This window comes from Mustela erminea, chromosome 17 (assembly GCF_009829155.1).
Source record: "Mustela erminea isolate mMusErm1 chromosome 17, mMusErm1.Pri, whole genome shotgun sequence".
NCBI classification, from domain to species: domain Eukaryota; kingdom Metazoa; phylum Chordata; class Mammalia; order Carnivora; family Mustelidae; genus Mustela; species Mustela erminea.
Window position 1 is genome coordinate 41,831,417 of NC_045630.1, and position 22,971 is coordinate 41,854,387.

At 57.2% G+C, this 22,971-nt stretch overlaps 1 protein-coding gene across 4 annotated transcripts in view; it reads right to left on the bottom strand.

The window, feature by feature from the left end:
• Positions 1–22,971, bottom strand: part of KIF21B (kinesin family member 21B) — a 48,042-nt gene that overhangs the window by 22,059 nt on the left and 3,012 nt on the right. For all 4 annotated transcript variants that reach the window (XR_004280040.1, XR_004280039.1, XM_032317817.1 and 1 more), the window contains exons 2-15: positions 11,941–12,163; positions 11,435–11,617; positions 9,204–9,353; positions 8,986–9,120; positions 8,413–8,580; positions 7,965–8,080; positions 7,266–7,461; positions 5,785–5,974; positions 4,802–4,865; positions 4,468–4,686; positions 4,071–4,152; positions 3,543–3,660; positions 2,589–2,780; positions 689–888 (exon numbers count right to left, since the gene is read on the bottom strand). Coding sequence is in view for 2 of the 4 variants with exons in the window: in XM_032317817.1 (XP_032173708.1) it covers positions 689–888; positions 2,589–2,780; positions 3,543–3,660; positions 4,071–4,152; positions 4,468–4,686; positions 4,802–4,865; positions 5,785–5,974; positions 7,266–7,461; positions 7,965–8,080; positions 8,413–8,580; positions 8,986–9,120; positions 9,204–9,353; positions 11,435–11,617; positions 11,941–12,163 (2,236 nt within the window). In the remaining 2 variants the exon portion in view is untranslated. The remainder of the gene's footprint in view (positions 1–688; positions 889–2,588; positions 2,781–3,542; positions 3,661–4,070; positions 4,153–4,467; positions 4,687–4,801; positions 4,866–5,784; positions 5,975–7,265; positions 7,462–7,964; positions 8,081–8,412; positions 8,581–8,985; positions 9,121–9,203; positions 9,354–11,434; positions 11,618–11,940; positions 12,164–22,971) is intronic.

Below are 22,971 nucleotides of genomic sequence, written 5' to 3' on the forward strand. Positions count from 1 at the left end.
GAAATGGCCTGAGAGGGAGGGAGGCAAGGCTCTAAAGGGGCTGGGGGGAGGGGTGGTTGGCTTCTCTCTTAGAGAGCAGACTCTGCAGGGGTGAATCTACAGAGAGGAGGAGGGCTTGCTGCTGCTGCTGGATCTTCAGGGTCCAGAATGAGTATTTTCCCCAAGGATGGGCACTGAGCAGGGCAGCCCAAGCCTGACCCGAGATGGTGGTATCTGCTGGGGTCAGGGGTCAGAGGCTTCCTGGGGAGGAGCTGTGTCCCCCTAGATGGAGAGCCATCCGCCCAAAGTCGCATGGCTCCCTTTCCCATGCACAAAATGGGAATAATAACCGGACCTCCTTCATGAGGTTCTCCTCAGGACTTTAGTACCTACGCTCATGCACATTAGGCGACTAGCCTAGAGGCTGGCCACAGTCAGCATGAGAACAGTGGTGATTACTGTTATCATTAGACCCAGGGCCCCCTACAGCCCCCCTGCCCCTCGCCCCCGCCCCGCCCCAGCGAGAGGCCTCAACAGGTCCTCAGGCCGCCTGGCCGCAATTGTAGTGCACCTTCCTACCACGGGGGGCAGTGTTGAGCAGCACCCCCGGAGCTCCTCCCCTGCCCCTCTACTGGAGAGGCGGCTCCTCCTGGGGGAGGGGCCGGGCTCAGAGGACAGTGTCATCCTGGGCCACCCCCTCATCGCCTACCTTGGCCTTCTTCATCTCGGCCACCTCGGCCTGCAACTTCTTCAGCTCCCTCTCATAGCGGGACTGGTTCTTGAGCAGCCGCGCGTGCTCCTTCTGCGCGGCCTGGAGCTTCTGCAGGTCCCGGTTCATCTCCCGCAGCCGCTTCTCGTAATCCGCCTTGATCTTGTTGGCCTTCTCCTCCGTGTAGCACTCCATGGTGCCTAAGAGCGGCAAGAGGCGGCTGTCAGTGCCACGCGTGCCCAGGTGTTCTCAGCTTCGAGATCAGGGAGTGTGTGGCAGGAGAGGGAGCCTGGGCGCTAGTCTCCCACCCAGCAGGACCATGAGCAGGTCGCACCCTCTGTGTGCCTGTTTCTTATTTACACAATGAGAGAATCAGGCTCCCCTTCCTGCTCTGACATTGTATTAGACTTTGAGAGGGGTGTTTTCATCTCAAGATCCACGAGCGCCCGGTCAACAGCTTCCTGCGAGGGTCCTGTGGGCCACCCCTGCTGGCTGGGTTGGGACCCATGACTTCAGGAAAGGGCCAGGCCAGCGGGAAGGAAAGAGCTGTAAGCAGATAGTGATACAGGCCAGAGCAGAAGGAATAGGCAGATTCTCTATCCCTGACCTTTGCTATCTGAAATGCCAACAGGTGTCTCCATGGAGATGTGTGGCAGACATCTCCGACTTAACAGGCACAAAACCAGACTCCCAATCGCTGTCTCCGTCACCCCAGCAGGCTCCCCTGTCTCCGTAGATGTCACCACCACACTTCCAGAAGCTCGTAGACTGGAGACATCCTTGGCTCCCCTTACACCCTCCACCCAGTCAATCAACCAAACCTTTTCTCTCTACCTTCCAAATGTATCCAGAATGGGACCACTCCTCACCACCTCTGGCCTAAATCCTCTTTCACCAGGATCTTTTCTTTTCTTTTTTAAAACTTTTTCCCTAATCATTCACCAGGATCTTGGTTAACACTTTTCTAACTGGACTCACACCACCACTTGGATTCAACCTCCTACCGAGCAGCCAGGCCTCTCTCCCCCTCCCCCAGAGAAGAAAGCGATGTCCTTATAACGATGGGCGTGACCTGGTCCTATAGTTTTTCCATTACCCCCCCTCTTGCTACTGTCCCCTTTCGCTGTGTCCCAGCTGCCTGCCCCTGACCACTCCACCAACCTGCCAGGCACACTCCTGCCTCCTGGGCTCAGCATCTTCTCTGCCTGCAGTGCTCAGCCTGTGCTCCCTCTCCCTGAGCCTTCTCTCACGTCCTTTGGGTCTGCTCACATGTCACCTTCTCCGCAAGACGCTCTTTATAAGACATCACGCCACTCCCCGCCACACCTTGTCCCCTGTTCTCCCTCCCTGCCGTTTTTTTTTTTCAAGGCACGTCACAGACTCAGCTGATTTATCTTATTTATGTGTCTCTCTCCACCAGAGCGTCCCCGTCATGACACAGGAGTTTGCTCTCCTCAGTGTCTCTAGCGCCTGGAATAAGGTCAGCTCTGTTAAGAACAAGTCGACAAATGCTTGCTGAGTCAGTGAATGAACAGTGATTGGATGAATGTACTAAAGAGCAAGTGTAAAGAAGATCGAATGGGACGAGTCAGTTTGTAGATGGTTTTAAAGGAGAATACTCAAGGTACTGAACATAGAAAAGCAGCGTGCAGCGTCACACCTGTGTGCCTAGGGAAATAAAGGATTCTAATACTTAAGATGCTAATAATACTTAAGATGTAAAATGTAGCATAGAAGTGAGCCTGAACATAGACATTGTTGACAGTGGGTCAGAGGACTACAGTCCAAGGGTCAGAGGACCAGGGAGATCCCAAAGGTGTCAGCTGCCGGGGCTTGTGACAGCGGAGGGCCCTCAGGGGAAAGCGAGGGCCGGGGGAAGGTGGGGAGGAGGGGTCCTTACTGAGGTTTTGCAGCACACGGTCACGCTCCAGCTGTGTGTCCCGGATCTTGTTCTGAAGCAGAATCAGCTTCTCCTCGTACTGGTGCTTCAGGGTCTGCAGCCGCCGCTGGCTGTTCTCCAGCTCATCGATCAGCTTCTGCTTGATCTCGATCTCACACGTCAGGTCAGCCAGGTCGGCCTGGAAGTTCACCTCTGTGGGGCAGAGACAGTCTCAATCCAGCGCCCAGGGCTTAGGGTGGGAGCGGGGCACTGGGGGCTTTCCATTGGTCAGCCACAGCTGCCTGGCCAGTGACCAGAGGCTGGAGGCAATGGGAAGTCCCACGGTGGGTAAGGGCTGCCAGGTGGGGCGACACATGAGAAGACTGGCCTCAGGAACTGGAGGCTGGCCCAGGAGATGGCAGGGGTTGTCTAGGCATCCCACCACCCCTGCTGTGCCCCAGAGGCCAATGTCTACCTGTCGTAGATGGTATGGGACCCAGCCTTCGGGGAGGAGGGCTGTGGGTCAGAAATGGTGGCAGGGTGGAAGGGACAGGGCTGGTACCCCCATTTAGAGGAGTGGGTTTCGGCAGCATTCAAGGCCCAGCTCTGCACCTGCCACACTGGGGAAAGTCACTAGACTTCTCTGGGATTGGGGGAGCTCCAAATACCAATGCACAGTGTTGTAGAGAAAACAGAAAGCCCCAGGCTACGCGGCCTATGACGAGCACTGCCGTCCGTATCACCACTGTTGTTGTTGGTGGTGGTGATGTAATGCCTGGGAGTCCCGGGCCCTGGACGTCCACATTCTTCGAGAACGCAAATAAGGCCTGACTCCAGCCAAGGGGCATGTGGCTCAGGGTCTTGTCACTGGAAGGTCTGAGCTGTTGCTCTGGGCCCAGTGCTGACTGACAGCCCACCCCGGGCACCTGCCCCTTGGCGTGTCACCTCCCCCTGCCCTGGCCTGGGCACACGCACCCTTCTCATCAGGGTCCGAGTCCGAGTCCACCAGGCTCTCCTCGCTGCCCGAGTCCTCGTCTTCATCCTCACGGCCCTCCTCTTCCTCACAGCCACTCTCGTCTCGCTCTTCCTCCTCCTGGGCACCAAGCACCGTTAGGGGCGGCCAGTGGGCCCTCCTCACTCAGGCTGGGCCTGGCCTCAGGGACGCGAGCCCAGAAGCAGAGGGAGTCTGGGCAAGGCCTCAGGTGTGTCAGGAGGGTAGGGTACGGGGCAGTCAGGGCCCCTTGTGCCCACTCCCAGTCCCAAAAGAGTAACCGCCTGACTCCCCCGGTAGCCGGGGCAAAGCCGATCTGAGGTGGGGGATCTGGGGGGTGGACATCACCATGACCTCGACCACAAGTCAGCCACACTGGAGGCAGACCTAAGTCCCTCCCCTGCCCTGCCAAGGTGGTCATGGCACCCCCCCCCCCACTTGGCAGGGACACGAGGTGGGGGTGGGGGAAGGTAAGCATGTGGGGGGGGGGGGGGACAGGGACAGTCTCTCACCTCCTCAGCCTCATTCTCGTCGGTCTCCTCACTGTTTTCCTGCTGGAGTTTTGCCCTCTTTTTGAAGGCCTCCTTCTCCGGGCTGCCCAGGAGGGAAGGGCAGGCCAGGTTAGCTTTGCCCATGTGGCAGGGAGTGACAGGGAGGGCAAGGGGAAGGGGCTGCGTTCCTGTTCTGCAGAGAATCTGGCTGCCCCAATGTAGAACTAACCCTGGGTAGGCTCCACCCCCCCCCCCCTTAGGGGAAGGAGCAGCATTAGAGAAAGGTGGGCCATGGCTGCCCAAAAGGCTGAGCAAATGGGTTGAGCTCCCAAGTAGCCCCAGGGCAGCTCCTGGCTACAGGCAGGTGGGAGGCCAAGCTCCCAGAGAGCCCGCAGGGCGGCGGGCACACTCCGCTCACCTCTTTCTTCGCTGCCTGACCTCCTTCTTCTTGAGCCGCTCCAGGTCCTGCTTGGCCCGGCGGATCACCTCCGAGGCATCCTCCATGGAGCTGGCCGGGCTGCCCCCGAAGGCGGGAGCGCCTGGAGACGCGCCCAGGGAGTAGGGGCTCCGAGCGGAGGCCCGGGAGAGGCTGCGGCGCAGGGACTCATTCATGGCCTCGCTCTCCAGCAGCTTCGTCCTGCGTGGGGAGAGCCAGCAGTTGGGGCCAGCAGAGCTGGCACTGCCTGCACTGCCCGGGACTCTGCCCAGCCCAGGCCCTCCTCCACAGCTCCCAGATAGGCCGGGGTGCTCACCGCAGCTCCTCAATTTCCCGGATGTAGTTCTGGATCAGGGCACCAATGGCCTCGTTGCCATCACCTGGAGAGGGAAGACAGCAGAGGGCAATATAGAAGGTAAGGCATGCGAGGACCTGTGTCTTGGAACTGGTGGTCCTGTACCAGGGCCCCAATAGGGTAGCACACGTGGGCCTTTCCCCAAAAGGAATCTACATCGAAGAAGCACCTGTCCGCGGGACGGGTATACGCCAGCACTGCTGGACGAACAATCAAGCTCCGTCCAGGGAGGGCAGCTGTCAGACAGTGTTTGCCCTCCCACGGGGAACACTGTGCAGTTTGTGAGAATTAAGTAGATTTGTATGTTTTAATGTGGAAAAATCTCCAAAGCGTAACGCTAAGTGAAAATGGGAAGTCACAGGGCAATACGTATGGTCCCGTACACAGAAAAAGAAAGGGCAATATATATTCACACACACCTATGTGCATAGGTACCTATGAATACATAGTCACACTCGGAGCAAAGGGACTGAGAAAGGTGTGGGAAGACATGCACGGAGCTTCTAAGTAGAGAGGACGTGGAGTGGAGAGTTTAGCGAGAGGGGATTTCATCTTTATACACCCAAGCAAGGAGGATGTATTCATGTATTGCTTGTGGGCATAAAAAAAGGTTTAAAATCAGCTGGGGGGCACCTGGGGCGCTCAGTCAGTTAAGCATCCAACTCCTGATTTTGGCTCAGGTCATGATCTCAGGGTTGTGAGACTGAGCCCTGCATGGGCTCTGTGCTCAGTTCCTCTGCTGCTCCCCGCAACCCCTGGTGTCTCTCTCTCTCTCTCTAAAATAAATAAATCTTTTTAAGAAGTTAGTTGGAAAAAAAATTCATAAATGCATTGATCTGTGAATTGATTGGCTGGCCCAGCTTGCCTAATATCCTACGGTGGGTATGGGGAGAGGGGGTCCCAGCCCATTGGGTGTTCGAGCTGGGCTGGTGCACCCAACTCACCGGCCTTGGCCAGAAGCAGATTGGCTTCCTGGCTCATGAGATGAGTGACACGGTTGTTGATGGCATCGATGGCCTCCTGCATGGCCTTCACTCGCAGACGCAGTGCCCCATTCTCCTTCTGCAGCATGGCGTTCTCCCGGAACAGGTCACTGTAGCCCTCGGCACCGTCCTCCCCGATCACCCTCTTGCCCTGGGAAGAGGAGGGGCAGGGCAGGCAGGGAGCAGTCAGGGGCAAGAGCTTGCAGGGTGGGGAAAGGTTGATGATGTTCCTGGAAGCACCACCAAACTGCCCCCCCGCAACCCCACGTCTCCTAAAACACAGCTCCTGTCTCCCAGGGCTCTCCCTGACAACCAGGAACTCCAAATTCTATCACCAGCCATTCCAGCCACACACACCCCCAATCTTACCTTGACTTACCTTTCCACTGCCTACCTTCACATCACCATAAGTACTAACCCAAGGGCCAAAACCCTAAGAGGCCCTGGCAATTGGCATAAATGAGTCTGAGTACAAGACAACAGGGAGTGGTGGGGACTGGAGCTAACAGAGTCACAGACTCAGTCTCAAAGGGTCAGCAGAAGCATTGCTACAGGGTATAGCTCCTGCTCCCAACACATTCCCATACTGCCTTAATGCCCTAAGGACCTGGGCATTCACCAGGGCAAGCACCTGGGACATGGGACTCTGGACCACCTGGCCACAGGGTTCCTTCCAACTGTGGTGACCCACAGTGTGCCACTCCAGCCAGCATAGTACTATATATTGTTAGGTCTTCATATTTTTCAGGGAAAACTGAAATTCCTTGATTTTTAGAAAGGTAGGCAACTAAGTTGCATTCTTTTAAAACAAAGGACAAGCAAACCAAAACCCGTTCATGTACCAGATTCATACCCTGGCGACCAGTAGCCATTGACTCCTGCCTAAGTCATATGGAATTAGACACTTCCCCAGAAGCACCTGTTTTTCCCATCTTTGTTTCCAGGCACAGGGAGTGTTTGCATCCTCGAATTCCTGCCCCACTTGCTTTTGGTGCTATCTCATTCATTTTCAAGATCTATATAAAAGGCCCCTCCTTTGTGAGGTCTCCCCCTGACAGAGTGCCTGAGTGAAGGGGGCCAGCTCTCTCCTCTGCCCTGCCCCCAGACACACTGGACGGCTCATGTGGTCCCCATTGATTATTCTGATTCTGCACCCCAGCCTAGGAATCTCATATGGTCCAATGCAGCATATTCAGCGGACATGAAAACACCAGGCAGGGCATTTGTCCTCTGCATCAGAGCTAAGGAACAGCTGAGTGCCCTCCTTTCTCTTAGGGTGCTAAAACCTTGGGGGCTCTGACTGTGCTCAACTCACTCAGGTGAGTCCCCCATCATGGCCGACATACAGCCAATACGCAGGAAGCAGCGAATGGGAGGAGGGAAGGGCGAGGAAGGGGGCGCGCCGAAGAACTGGGGCCCACCGTGCCTGGGACCGTGCTCACCGCCTTATACTCCATCAGCTCCATCTGCAGGCGGGCAATCTCGGCCCGCAGGGCGCTGATCTGCTGGCTCGTCTTGTCCTGGTTCACCACCACCTTGTTCTTGATGTTGCGGGCCCGGTTGGCATACTTGAGTGTGTTGAGCGTCTCCATGAAGTCCCGGTCTGAGGGGCTCACACAGGCAATCATGATGGTCTGGCTGGAGGGGTGCGGTAGGAGAGTGAGGTGCGAGGGACTCAGCCCAGCCCCCAGAAGCATTGCTACAGGGTATAGCTCCTGCTCCCAACACATTCCCATACTGCCTTAATGCCCTAAGGACCTGGGCATTCACCAGGGCAAGCACCTGGGACATGGGACTCTGGACCACCTGGCCACAGGGTTCCTTCCAACTGCGGTGACCCACAGTGAAGGCAGCTGGCAGTGTGATACATCCCTGCTGGTCACAGCTCTGTATTTTCTTAGTGGCTTCCATCCATTACTTCATTTGGGCTCTATCACTTCAAGACTATCTCTCCCTGCTGTGCAGACTGGGAAACTGAGTCTGACCATACTAGCCAAAGGTCATATGGCATCTCAAGGCTCCTGTCTCCCAAGCCCACAGCCTGCAGTAGGAAGGCCTCCTCTTCCACCAGGCCCTCATCAGGATTTTCCAGCAGGGTCCTGCCTCCCCTACCCCTTCCCTGGATGTTGGCTGTAGGGTACCTGTTGCCCCCCAGCGAGTCCTGGAGGAGCCGAGTGAGCTTCGAGTCCCTGTATGGCACGTGCACCACCTTCTTGCTCTGGTCCCCCAAGGCGCTGATCACGTTGCCCAAGGCGAGCTGTGGGAGACAGACCCTGGCACTTGAGAGACACGCAGGGACAGGGGGAGTGGACACAGGACAGCCCGAGCCATCTTTACCTGCCTCGATGACCCAGCAGCCCTCAAGCTCCCTGATAGGGTTTATGTGCAGATGTGATCGTTTGAGAAGTCAAGAGGTTGGGGGCAAGGGGAAGGACAGAGGACCAAATGCCTAATAATAGGGACATATGGGTGCGCTGGCTAGCAGCCAGCAAGAGGCATAGGGAGGACGAGGCAGCCATGGGCCTGGAGGGTCTGGAAAGGGTCTGAGCTTTGCAGGGCGCTGGGGCTGGTGACCTGCAGAGTGCCTACCAGCCCGCAGTTGATGGAGATGCCCTCCTTGGCCCGCTCGCCGGTGGCCCCCGTCCGTTTCAGCCGCTCTGAGCCGGCCAGGTCCACAAAGTGAAACTTAGCAGTGAGCGTCTCATACTCACTGGTGGGAGCGGTGCCCTCTGGAAGCCCGGTCACCACCTCGTTCACCTGCAGCAGAAGTTGGCAGCTGATGTACTTGGCCCTCACCTGGCCTTGAAGCTCCTCGGCTCTCAGTCCTGGTCCCTCAGGAGTGCCATCTGGGGGGGATTCGGGGCTGGGAGGGCAGGCTGCCCCTCTCCCTCCCCGGCACGTGACAGCATCTGACAGTGTGCACAGTACTTGCACATGCCCGATTCTCATGCAAGCCTCACAACCATAGGGGTATGGTTATCCCATTGTACAGGTTGGGGGACTGAGGCTTAAAAAAAAAGAGAAAGAAAAATCCACAAGTGGCCAAAGCAAACCCCAACCCCCAATTTGCTAGCTTTGGATCCATGGCCCCCGCTCTTCTGCCCCCCTCCGAGAAGCCCCCCCACCACTACACCAGCTCCCGAGCCCCCATGGGTTCCTTACAGGGTCCGGCTGGGTGCACACGCGCATCTGGCACACATGGATGGTGAAGATGGCGTGTGAGCGCGAGCTCTGCACGTTCATCTGGGTGCTGGCCGTGGTGCGGGACAGGGCCCCCTGCTTTAGGCACTGGATCAGCTGCGGAAGGGGGCACAAGTGAGGGCATGAGCTGAGCCTTGGAGCCGGGCCCTGCCTGGCCTGGACTTCCGGTGGGTGCTCACCTCCTCCTGGGAGTTGATGAGGCGGGAAGTGACACCCGTGGTGTAGATGCCACCATTCCCATCCTCGTGAATCTTGATGTTGGACCTGCGGTGGCGGGCATCAGGGTCACGGGTGCTGTCAAACAGGTCAAGGATCTCCTCATTGTAGAGCTGTGCGGGGGCGAAAATGGCTGCTGGGTGCATGCGACATGTGGTGCAGGGCCTCCAAGGGGGCTTTCCCAGGTTTATAAACAAGCTCTGTTTTGCAGATGTGGAAACTGAGGCTCTGGGAAACGAACTTGCAGACCCTGGTCCCCTTGGAGGGCAGCTGGGTCCTGGGCAGAACTATAGTGAGGTAATGCTTCCACTCCCTCCCCAAAGAACCAGCATTCAGCAGCTTTCGGTCTTGTCAGGGGACTAACGATCTAAAGGGACAAGGGGACTCAGGTCCTAGATGCAGATGAGGAAGATAGGACCATAAGTCAATCAGGCAGACTATTATGTTTGTTGCTAGGCTGGGGAAGGGGGTGGGGACATGGTTTCGGATGAGGGAGGGGACAAGCTCAGCTCAGTAGAGACCATGTTTCAATCCTGATGGTCCCTGGGGGTTGAGGTGAGGACAATCTCCCAGTAGGGGAGCAATATGGGCACTGAGAGCATTGCCACTGGGGGCTGGTATCCTGGAGAGAGTCTGGAGAGATCACTTGGATTGGGGGGGGAGGTGGCTTGGCCGGGAGTAGTCACCTTATTTCACATGGTCTCAGCCTTGGAGATTCCTGTGTGGAATCACCGGCAGGGACAGCTTCACCTGCTGAAGGGCTGGGATACTCCCCAGGCAGAGAGCAGAGGCTCAGGAGTGGGGAAAAGGGACCGGGCAGCTTGGTCAGCGGCCAGCAGAATCCTGTGGGGGAGGGGCGGGCTGCAGCCCTCCGACATCCGACATCCGAGGCTTTGATGCCTCAAAGGGACAGAAATACTCCACCGGAAGGGGAAGGGGAAACGGAAGGGACTGGTGCAGATGTGGGTGCCATGGTGTCTGTCTGTCTGTTGAGACAGACGCACCGGCATCATTTAACCCCTTGTGATTCACATTTCGGCATGAGTTTTCTAGGCACTGCCCTACTTTTTGGGGATCCCCATGGCAATAGGATAGAGAAAAGAAGAAAACAAAGGGATGGAAAAGCTTATAAAGACACACAGCAGTAGGAAACGTGCGCGCACGCGCACACACACACACACACACACACACACACAGGAAGTCACTTTATCAGAAGCAAAAGTCCAGGAGGACAAGGAAAAACTCTCCAGTCTGAAATACAGGGTCCCCTAAAGGGAAAGAAGCCACTCTGAGTGCCCAGGAAGGAGTCACAGTGGGGCAGTGGGCAGGGTGGGCCACGGAAGCCCTAAAGAGGGCTGGAGCCACACCTCTCCCTCTGAGGACAACTTGGGTACAGTCAGAGCTCAGGATGGTCCCATTCCCAGCAAATGGCCCAGAACCAAGGGAGTCACTGGGTTGGGGTTTCAGATGCTGAGAACTGAAGCCACCTGGTTCGAGTGTCCTAAAGGAGGAGCCTGGTCAAGTCAGGCTTTCATGACAAGTAGCCAGGAAAACCTGCTTTCTTAGAGACCTTTTTGAGAGGCCCCGTGATAGGCCAAAGACTCCTCCCTCTACCCGCAAAGTCCCCAGATGTCAAAAGCCTGGCCTTGGCACAAAGACGTTCTCCCAGAGAGAGGCAGGACCAGTTGCCTTCTGGAGGACCTCCCTGCCCTGAGGTCAGAGAAGACTCCGAGGGTCAGTAAGAACCTCAGCCAGAAAGCGGTAGGGCAGGCTGCTCTGAGGCAAACTGGCCGAGGCCAGAGGATGGGCAGGAACCAGAGTTCTCACTGTGTGCCAGGCACGTGCTTCCGTGCCATTCTCACAACACCTGTAAGGAAAGAGATACTACAGCCATCGTGCAGTGGCCTGAGGACAGACAGCTAATAAGTGTCAGAGCTGAGAGTCAGTCAGGGTTTGAAGAGATCTTGACGGTTCTCAGTAACTCAAGCCCCATCTAACACAGGAAGCCTCCTCAGAGTGTCCCACCCAGCGGTCTTCTAGCTCTTGCTTGGGTATTTCCAGCAGCAGGGTACTCAGCAGCTCAGAAGTTGCTGGGGCTCTCCTAGGCTCATTCCACTGTCCTGAGGGTAAGCCCAAACTCTGTGGTCTTGCTGTCCCCCAAATCTTCCTCCTGCCCCACCACAAGGCCACATACCTCCAGGAACTGAGCGCTGACTTTGAACTCAGGCCCGGCCACACCCTGCTCCTGCGCCCGCCGCTTGCGCTCGGCAATGCCCCCAAAGAGGTGTGCTATGGCCCTTGGAATGATGCCTTGCTCCTCCTCCGATGTCACCGTGTCGAAGCCGGTGCCCATCGTGTATGTCTTCCCGGCCCCTGTCTGCATCGGCAAGGATGGAAGGAGGGGGTCAGCACCCTCGGGGGGACCACCAGCAAGGCCGGGACCCCAGGTCAGGTGGACTTCCCTTACCATATACCTCCCCTCCAAGGTCACCCACCCCTTCTGGTCCCAAAGCCACACCCTGGGGGAGTCTCCTCGGAGGGACAGCCTTCCTCCGATAACTAGCAGTGTGACACACGCTGGGACAACAGAGAGAACCGCACCACCATCTCAACAGGTCTGAAAGGGGACGGGGCGCTCTCTCCCACCAGCTGGGGAGACAAGGGTTGGAGGGGCCCCCTGTGGGAGCGGAGGCGGCTTACCTGCCCATAGGCCAGCACTGTGGCATTGTAGCCCTCGAAGCAGCCCTCGATGAGCTTGCTCACACAGGTCGAATAGATCTGTTCCTGCCAGGTGTCCAGGTCGAAGACAAAGTCATAGGTGAAGGCCTTGTCCTTCCCCAGAAGGACCTGGGGCTCCCCGGGGGTGACAGAGGTACAGATGTGACAGCCCTCAATCTTCTCCTTTGACAGCTGGGGCCGAATCCTGCCCGGCGAAGGGGAGAGCCCTGGGTCAGACCCGGCCAGCCGGGGACCGCTGCAGCCCTCCACCCTCACGCTGCCTGCCAAGCTTCCACTTCCCCAGGCCCCCTCCAGCCCCCACAAGCTGGAGAGAAGGAAGGAAGCTTAGGAGCCTCCCCAGAGGACAAAGGCAACTTTTGTAATAATACAATAATAATAAGAGTAAGACTAATATCTACTCCACCCAAACATTTACTGAGTTGCTAACATTTTTCAAGTGCTCTACGTATGGGGGACCTGGGTTAAAAGTATTTTACGTAAACGAGTTCATGTCTTCTCCACTATAAATCTGTGAGGTACGTATTATTTGCCCAATTTTACGGATGAGAGAATGGAGGCTGACAGAGTTTAAGTGACTTGCCCAAGATTGTACCGGGGGGCGTGACAGAACCAACCCCCCGGTCTGACATCAGAGCGCCCCCCCACACACCTGATTGAATGGAGAGCCCTAGAAATAAGTGTCCCAAAGATCAGGAAGAGAAGACAGCTTGCCTCTTTCTGGGAGGTAAGGCTCAACACCAGGGTGCGGACAAGAGGGATAGGCCTGGCTGCCCCCACCCCCCCAGTACTGAATTAAAGAGCAGACCACAGCTTCTGCCAAGGCCTACAGGGGCAGCAAGAGTCCTCCAGCTGCGGAGCCCCCTGTCAGATGCCAGAGCCTGGCAGAACATTCTCAGGCACCAACTCTCCTTCCTCTCCAGGAGCCAAGGGGGCCAGACCAGGTCAAGCCAAAAGTCAGCTGAGAAGGGCGGGGACCCCAACAAGGGACACAAGGTCGGCCATGGGAGGGGTCCGACCCCAGCTCCAGGGGGGCTCTCTTACAAGAGGAAGGAAAGTGGCACCAGGGCTGAGTGGGAGCCGGCCATAGATAGGGCTATCTCCATCCAGCCACCTCTTCTCCCTCTTCTAAGCAGCCATTGCCATGACAAGGTCCCCATGGCAACCAAGCGTGAGCCAGTGAGCATGCGCTGTAGGGACAGGCAGAAAAGCACTTCCCAAATGCCTAAAGTAAAAGGGGAGGGGGGGGAGTACTAGGCGCTAATGCTCATGGGCTCACACAAGCCAGCCCTATCAGCCAGGCACTCACAATGAGCTGCTTGTCAGGCTCCCTTTCCCAAAGCCAACATTTACCAAGAGAAGAAAAGAGTGAGAGGGCCAGGCCAGCATGCATCCAGGGCCGAGGGGGACCTCGCCACAGAGCAAGGGCCACCAAGTCTCCATCCTGTCCCTGTCTGGGGCTGCCCCAGCCCCCAAGGCCCACTCAGAGCTTCAGGCCAGGAGAGGTGCTCCCCTCAGGCTGTTGCCTGCACTTTGCGGGCGGAGAGGGCCAAAGAGGACTAAAGAGGGGGGTAAGTCCCAGGGGAGCGTGGGGGGTGGGGTAGTTGGCTACACCAGGCCAAGTCCACACCGTAGATGGTAGACTGGGTTTTCCTCGCAAGTGTTTTCCCTTAGGTGTCAACAGGTCCTCACAGGTCCATGGCTCTCTCTCATTGAGGCTGACAGGAATGGAGGGTAACCACCTTCATGCAAGCTCTCCAGCTGTTCTGGATCAAGTTGAAATTAGAACGAAGCCTCTCGGTGTCCCCCTGAACTGGTTTCTGACTTGGAAGGGAGCAGCTGATTCTTGCTCATTCTCTCTGGAACCCACAGACCAGAAACTTGACTCACCAGTAAGAGGACTGGGCCAGCAGTTCTCCTACTTCGACCTCTAGTAGTGGCAACTGACACAAATTCGCACTCACTACATACCCGGGGGTGTCTAAGCGCTGACATATACTGACTCTTGATCCTCAAGAGAACACCTGTGGTGGTGAATGCTACGATCCTGGTTTGTAGGGGAGGAAATGAGACAGTGCCCAGCCAGTCATAGATGGTAAGGGGCAGAGCGGGGCTCGAACAGCATGTGCACGACCTCTCTGCTATTTCTATGCTACTGTGTCAGTAAGGGCAGGGCTCAGGGGACCTGGGGGATAGAACGGCTCACAGACACAGGGAGACAGCAGGCAGCAACTCCAGAGGGGGCGTGGCCCTGCACACAAGGCGCCAGGTAGGAAGCTGGAGCTCTGGTCCTCAGAGCTGGCTCTACCCCCGGGCCTCCGGGACCCAGGACTAAATACTCACTGCCCAGGGCATCCAGGTGCTCCCAGGTGAACCAAGGGTCTGGCCAGGGAAGGCTCTGAGGAGCTTCCAGCATTGCTGGCCAGCACCAACTCCAGAAGACACCCTCCCTACCATGTGGGCTGCTTGTGATAGGATTTCTGGATCCAATTCAAATACCATTTAATTACCCCAGGCAGATGGCAGTGCTGGTGATTGGAGGAAATCAAATCAAGATCCCTGGAGACAGTGGGAGCAGGGGAGGGGGAGCAGCAGCTCTGCCTGGCAGAGTCTGTCCATGAGAGGGGCTGCTTCTCCTGCAATAGCCAGCCCCAAGAATAAGGGGGAGCCCACCTGCCGGGAGCAAGAGAGCGGGAGAAGAGCAGTCTGGGAAGGATGATGGAGAAGAGGGGCTCCAGAACTTTAGGGTCTGGGAATTGTGCAGTCAGTCAGGCATTCATCCCGGGGCCGTCATCCTGGGGCATGAGGCCCAGCACATCTTATGGCGAGGGTCCCCCCTACCCCATGCTGGCCCACGCAAAGCACCAGGGTGCTTACTCAGAGAGAAAGGTACCCACTAGGACACCGAGGACATGGGCTCAGCTAAGAGTCACTAGTTCCCAAAGCAACTGACCTGGATGAGGGAGAGTGTTAGTCCCAGGAATGGGACTTGAATGAGGAACTGGAGGTTACTGGAGGTAGAAGAAAAAGAGAATTAAGATTTTATGTGTGCTTTCCATGAGCTAGCTGGGCCAGGCACCTGCCATAGACTAACTCACTTAAGTGAGTTAAGTTAGCAGTGAGCTAGGGCTTTTGATGCCCATTTTTCAGAGAGGAAAGTTGAGGCTTGAAGTAGTTAAAGTCACACACACACGGTAAATACTGTGAAGGTGGGCATCCATTCCTGGTCTGCCTATGAAACCTACAGGCTCTTCTGCTTCTCCAGCTACCTCCGGCCCGGGACACTCTTCATCCCCACATCGACAGATAAGCTTCCTCCCACAGAACCACCGCCAGAGCCAGGGAGGCACTCTGGAAGGAATCCTGCTCTATCTGCTCAGGGTTTGCCATCCAGCAGGGGCAGACAGTGTGCCCTGGGGCACATCCTCCATCACACCCTGCCTGCCCAGCAGAGCATTCAAACCCACACTCCACAGGTAGGAGACCAGAGGGCTGGGAGATCAAGTCCGGGGTCCTGGACAAGCCTCTGCCCCCACCCTCTTCTTGTCGAGGAGCTGCTGCATCCTCCTAAGTCCTCTGGATGATCTCTTCCCAGTTTTAACTTTCTAAGAATTCCATCACCTTCCCCTCCAGTAGCTTCCTCTCCTGGCCCCACCCTGGGTGAGGTCACTTCTGTGGGTTGCCCTCAAAGTAGCAGAGGCCTCAGCCAGCCCAACTGCATCCCAGATAAGGGGATACGGGGAAGGTGGCCACTTCCCTTTAAATTAGGGCAGGGTGGCAGGGATGGGAACCACTACAGCCCTGGTCCTTCCTAGGGGCCTGGCGGGGGGGGGGGGGGGACGGACGACGGACAGGGGCGGTCAGGGTTGGAAACCAGTTTCTAGGGTTTTGCAAATAAACCACAGACCCCAGGAGCTACCAGACCCAGGACAATGACGAGGTGAGGTATTTGCCACAGGTGCAAAACTTCACGGGGTACAAAGACACTCAGTAATCAAGATAAATTATAATTTAATATTGGAAAAACTCAAATCGGCAAACTGTGGCCCCACGCGCCAGCTCGACCACACACCCAGTATCATTTCTGTTCAGGGACCTCCAGAATCTCACCCCAAGCCTCACGCCTGCAAAGCCACCCTCTGTCCCTTCGGCCGGGAGCGAAGGGGGCGGGCCGGCCAGCCCCGCGCAGAAAGGCTCCCGGAATCTCCCTGAACAGAGCCCGGTCTATTTGCCACTTGGCAACCCACAGCCCGAGCGGCGGTGGGAGCGGGCGCGAGAGCGAGGAGAAAGGGCCCAGGGCTTTTCAGAGGCAGGATCTGGCACGGGCGCGTAGCCGCTGAGCTTCCTCTGCCCACAATTGAGCGGGAGCTGGTGTGATGTGGGTATTTTCCTATCCCTCCCCCACCGCCGGAGAAGCGGGCACCCGGGCCGAGGGACACACAGACGGCTCGGGCCCGGCCCCGCACCCGTCGGTGCCCGGGCGGCGACGGCGGGACAAAGGCCGCGAACCCGAGCCGGGCGCTGCGGGAAGAGCTGAGCTCAGCGCTTCCACAGCTCTTTGGGAAGCCAGGAGGACGGGGCGGAAGGGGAGGACAGAGCAGACTGGGAGGAGGCAGGCCCTGCGGGGCGCTGAAGGTCTGCCAAGGAGAACAACTCCTTTTGCGAGGGTAACGTGCCCAGAGCCCCAAACCCGACCCGCGCGGGGCGGGTTGGAGGGCGGGGGACGGAGGAGGATGGGGCTAACTCCCTCACCTCCACCCCCTCCTCAGTGACGTCACAGAAAGCCAGCCAATCACTACCCCCGAGGGGCTCCCCTCAATGACCTTGGGCTCCTAAGGGTGGATTCAGCGTCTCAGGTGAAGTTAGCCACACCCAATCAGCCGGCTAGGGCCTCTCCCAGGGCTCTTGAGTTGTCCCCCAGTTAGTTAGGAGCTCCCGGAGCTCTAAGGGTGCAACCCCAGGCCTTTCCTCTTCGAAGAGTTTTGTCACTGAGAGGTCACAAGCTGTGATATTAAAATAATGGTATCATTATACCCAAGAACTGTTCCAGAGGTCTGTGATTCCTGACGCCTTTCTTTGCTAGCCCCTGGAACCCCTTCACAGCTCTGCTTACTCAACTTCCCCAGTTAGTAAGTTCCCACACATACAGAGCAAGGCTGCCTATTTGCTAGACTCTGTGCCTACGAAGCTTTGCGCGCTACATCATTACACAAATCATTTCATTCTAATGGGGGTGTTCTTGTTCCTAGTTTACAAAGGAGAGTTCAGAGGAAATTAACTGGGTTCAAGGTCACATAGGTATTAATAAGAAGGTCTTCTAGGAAGATTACCTCTACCAGCCATCAGCCCCAAAGAGTCAACCCAGGAGAGCTGGAGAGAACTAGCACGCACAGCTGCCCACTTGTGAGTAATCTGCACTTTGGGGACTTCCAGGCTGGGAGACAACCTCTTACCAGACTCTCCCTCAAAGGCTTTGAGAAGAACCAGGGACTTAGGCTGGAATCACCCCTCTAATGGCCCAAAACACTACGATAACCAGCCCCTTTGGAAGAAGCCCGGAGGGGGTGGGTAGAAGCCTCTCTGCCCTTTTCTCCTACAGGACCCTTGATAGCTTTCTGGAATCCTGAAAAGGAGCTCCCACAGGCTAGTGTAACAGCCCCAAGGAGAAACAGAGAAATGAGGAAGTTCATCCCCTCCCTGGTCCCTAAGTGCGCTGCCCCCAAGCCTAAGGTTGGACAGATTCCATGACTTTCCTTCTGCCCAACCCCAGGTGGTTTGCCTGGCTCCAGCCTCCCAGGCTCGAATGGAGCTGAGCTGTTGTGCGCAAGTTGGGGGGTAGGCAGAGAAGCAGGGGACACAGAGAGGAGTGCCATGACCTCTAGTCAGCCTGGCACACTGAGTCACTGGGCCACTCTGTGACCTGCCAGGGACCAGCTCTTCCTCATCAGTGACAGATCAAAGGGGAACTCAGCTACAGCAGGAGGGATTTAGATAAACCAGCAAAAAGAACTTCCTGCCTGCAAAGCTCACTAAGCTGGGGGCAAGGAGAGCCTGGGATTCTTGGGAATCTTTTTCCTGAGAAATCATAGTCACCGATACCATTCTTGCTGCTTCTGTGCTTTTTCCACCCCTGATCAGGACAACACCTAACATGTTTTGAGAACCTATGTGTCAAGCTCATTTGCATACAGGAACACATGTAATGGGTTATGACAGCCCTGGGGAGCAAGGGGCATTTGCCTCATTTTACTGAGTCTGGGAAAGGTGAAATTTCACCAGCCCAAAGTCACGCCATTTGTAATGGTGGAAATGAAATGCAAGCCAAGCCTGCCCCTGCCCAATCCGGCTGTCTCCACTGAGCAGCCCCCCACCAGGGCAGGAAGGAGGTTGCACTGGGGAAAAATGATCCCCTCGGAGAATCCCTGGACTGATCCTACCGACAGCTGCCAGCAGCGCCACGAGCACTCTGTCAGGAAAGCATTTCCCCCGTTTTGTAGAATTGAGAGTGGAGGCCCAGAGCATGGAGAAGCACGGAGCCAAGAACCCAGGAGCTGCTTGCCTGCCAGAGGAAGGCAACTCTCCCCAGCAGCAGAAAGAGGGCGTCTACACCCCCACTCTAATGAGCATCCGCTCCTCCTCCTCCCCACTGGCAGCCTGCCAGCTCTGGGGAAGGCGGCTGGAAGCAAAATCCCGGCTCTCTCAGGGGAGTCTGGCTCCCAGACACCCGGGGCCTTTTAGCTGACTTAGCCCAGAGAAGGCATCTTCCCAGAGAGGCTACTCCTCTCTAGTGGGGAGACCCAGTGTGGGGCGCTGGGTCTTTTAGCTGCAGGGATACAGTGGGGAGACACGGGAGCCCTGGGGTAGCCAGAGGGTCTTGTCGCCCTGTCACTGGACCTTCTCCTGGCCTCTAAGATGCTTCCCCCAGCACAGTCCTCCTGAGACTGCCCTCAGGGAAAAGACCCCCAAACAAGGAGGCTTTGTATTGTGGGGTCGAAAAGCATGGGTTTATGAGGCCCTAGCAGATCTGGTGAAATGGGTCTGTCAACCCCTTATGCTTGACTTCTGCCCCCAAACACGTTCTCAAGTGCACAGGGCAAGGGTATGGACACTCCAAGACAATGCCTTGAGGTATTGATTCAGGGCACCTGGGGTTCAGCCCCCACTCTTTCCTCAGGTGTCCTCGACCTTCTCTTTCAGTTTATCCAAGTCGTGACCACTAGCTTCTGCATCACAACCAGGGACAGGCAGTCCACCAGGGGAGGGAACCCGAGGTAGAGTCTTCTTCATGGCCCCTAGGGTATCACGATCTCAGCTGTGCCCCACGACACCCCCTGAGAGGTTGAAGCAGGCCCAGCAGAGTAGGGCAAGGGGTCAGAGGCTGGGGAGCAGAGCTAGGAGAAGCTGAGGGAGGGGGCCAGGCCCCATCCTAAACTGGAGAGACCGGCCCGCCCTGCTGTGAGCAGTAGCCAGGAGCTGCCTGAGCCACTGGTCTGACTCCTGTGGGTCTGACTCCTGGGCTGCAGGGGCCAGGGGAGAGGGGCGAGCCTGGCTCAGGGAAGCTCGGCTCAGCTGCGTTCCAGCTTGGCTCTCCCGTCCCACTCCCTTCTCGGGGCATCTGGCAGGGGTTTCCCATGACCTCCCAGGAGACTGGAGACTCTGCAGAGTGGGGGCTGAGCAGGGAGCGCCCAGAGCTGTGGTGGCATGTGCTTCATGTGGAGGACAGCTCAGTGGGAACGGGCCCTGGGGATGCTCGCCTGCTGAGGAATGCAGAGCAACAGGCGGCTGGCCTCCAAGCAGCTGGCTAGGGAGGGCGACGAGCCTCTCCCCCAGCACCCTGGCCCTTGGTCCTCAGTCCTCAGTGCCCACTCCCAGGCTCTCTTCAAGGCACCTTAACTCCAGGGTCAGGCAGGACCAGCCAGCCTAGAGAGATGACAAGTGGCCGCCACCACTGCTCTGATGGTGGACTTCCACCGCACAAGGCGGAGGGATAGGGACTCAGGTATCTGGGGCCAGGGGACCACGCACTGCCTCCCTTCCACACCCAGAGCAGCCAGAGGTAAAGAGGGAGTATTTCAGGGCTCAGGACACTGCCACCCACAGGTCCCCCACCCGCCATGGGGCTTCACAGCCCTTCCCACAGATCTCCACCACCCCCAGCCCAGAGGGACGGAAGGGTAACCCTCTGGAGCCGAGGCTGACCAGCCCCAGCCTGGCTTCCCTCCCAGGGCGCGGAAGCCTCCTCTTCTCCCCAGCCCAGCGGCCTCTCAGTACCCCTCCTGAGCTTTCCCCAAAGGGCAGCCATGTCTAGAGGGTAAAATGAGAGTCGAGGAGACCCAGAACGCCCGGGGCTCTGCCCTGTGACTGGTGTGGGGGTTTGTAGGGATAGCAAGAGGAAAATGGGCTGCCCCCAGAATTTCCTTTCCTAGAGAGTGGCAAGATGGGACTCAGGCAGGAAAATCAATTCCAGGGGCAGCAGCATGGAGCGAAGGAAAGAGAGAACAGGCGGACTTCTACCCAGTGGCAAGGGAGAAGTTCCCCAAACACAAGAGCGAACAGCATGGCTGGAGGGGGGAACAGGCAGCTCTATGCTAAGCAATCCCAGAAAAGGAAATTCAGACACGTTCTCCCATTGCAGAGCACTGGACGCCTTCCTGAGTACTTTTCCCGCATGGCCATTACGGCAACCAGTGCAGCGGGGCATATGGAGAAACTGAGGCAAAGAGACTCACAGCAAAGGGCTAATGAAAGCAGTCACGGGAGGTGGTTGACAGCAGTCTGAGGAGCATGTGCCTGGAGGAAGAGTGCCCAGGGTTCTGATCCAGACTCCTCCATTTACTGGCTGGGAGTGTTTGCTCATTCTTACAACGGCAACAACATCAGTTAGCTGGTGGGGCTCCAGTGGGGTAGGGTGGGGTGGAACGGGGCAGTGTGGACATGCTGCCTGGCACAGGGCAAGTGTTCAAGAAGTCACGGTGCTTCGTGACCCCCAAGTTCAGTCTTCTTCCCATCCTGGGATACTTTCTGCTATAAATAAGGGGAAGGAAGGAAGGGGATGGGAGGGGAGAGGAAGGGAGGGGCGGGGAGGGGAAGGGAGGGAAGGGGAGGGGAAGGGAGGGAAGGGGAGGGAGGAAGGAGGAGAGGGGAGGGAAGGAAGGAAGGAAGGGAGGAAGGGAGGGCGGAAAGGAGGGGAGGGGAGGAAGGAGTGGAGGGGAGAGGAGTGGAGGGGAGGGAAGGAAGGAAGGAAGGAAGGGGAGGGGAGGGGAGGGGAAGGGAGTGGAGGGGACGGGAGGGGAGAGGAAGGGAGGGGAGGGGAGGGGAAGGAAGGAAGGAAGGAAGGGGAGGGGAGAGGAAGGAGGGAAGAAGGTGTGGAGGGGAGAGGAGTGGAGGGGAGGGAAGGAAGGAAGGAAGGAAGGGGAGGGGAGGGAAGGAAGGAAACTCTTCCCTGTACCTAACACTCACTCACTGTAGCTCCACCAGACACTGCCTCGGCACACTGTAAGTTAGGGCTCACTTTTAAAAACATTTTACACATCAACTCCTCAAGAGCCAACACTTGATGGGCTGTATCTCTTCTACTTCATCCACACCACCGCTCTTCGCAAATGAACAAACAAGAACAAACCAGTTTCCCATTCTCCAGCCGGTAAATCAGAGGCCCAGCAGGACAAACAGAAAGGAAGCGCCATGACCCAGCCAATGGGTGAACTGCACTGGCCCCAGCCCTGCCCCCGGGAGCTGTAAGAGTAAGGGCCCCAGGCTCCTGTCACCCCCGCCACTTCCTCAGCCCCCGCCCCACCCCAGCCCCACTCTGAGGGTTTCAAAAGCAGAGATCCAATCAGCTTCAGGCTAGGCTGGCTGGGTGGCGGAGGGGGGATGGTTTCCGGGGCCTGTGGTTACTACACTCCACTTCCTTGTGATGACATAAGCCCTATTTCTGCAGCAGGAGGCCACTGCTAAGATTCTCAGGTCTCCAGGCACAGGAGGTCCCGTCTGGGCCTCGATTTCCCAGATGGCAGCATGGGCCACTGTTGGCATTGATCGGCCCTGGCTGCCCTTGCGCCACCAGAGCAGAGGAGGGACTCTGAAGGCACCCATATACCCCCTTCACGCAGTTTTCTCTGTCTTCTCTGGTCTCTTTCTCCCAAGACACCAGTTCTTGGGATTCAAAATGCAGACAGACATTGACCAGGATTTCAGAGTAGCTGGAAGCTCCAGAAATAACTACAGCCAGAGAGCCCAAAGGAGGGAGTGCAGGAGTATGATCTAACACTGACCCCTGGGTCCCTGGCTGGTGCCCCTCCATCCGCTCCCAGCCCCTGCTCAACTCTGGAGTGTCTGAAGATGGATGTGGGACCTGTAGAGGGACCTCCCCGCCCCAGCCGAAGAAGGAAGGAAGGAAGCTTAAGGAAACCAGGCAAAGATAATGGGGGGGGGGGGTGAGGACCCACGGAAGGCTCCTCTCTTGGTGGGGGCTCAGAACTGGGGGCTTGAAAGGGTCTTAAGGAAATGTACCAGGTGTCTTGGCTTCCTTCCCCAATTTCAACTTTGCCAACTTGCCTTTCTTAACAGCCACCCCTTCCCCTTCTGACCCCATTAGCTGGGTCTGTGTTGCAGTCTGGGGCCGGGCACAACTCAGCTTCTAAAGCTCCTTCCCCCTACCCCCCCACCCATCCTCAGGTAGAGAGAGGCTGGTTCCAGGCCAGTCTTGGGCCCAGAGAGCTGAGTCCCTATCTACAGGGGATTAATGGATAAAGGGATCACAGGGCAGGCTGGAGAGGGGCTGGCCTGGGAATTTCCAGAGCAAAGACAACTAGCTAGGGTTTAGGGCCAGATGGGCCAGAATTCAGGGAAGCCTGGGGTACGGCTTTTAGGGTCTGCTCACACTGAGACCTTCTCCCTTTATCCCACAGCCCCAGGTTCTGGAAGTTTCGTCCCCTGGCTCTCCCCCAGCCCCAGCCTGCCCTGTGGAGATTTGCAGACAGACAGCTTTGATCC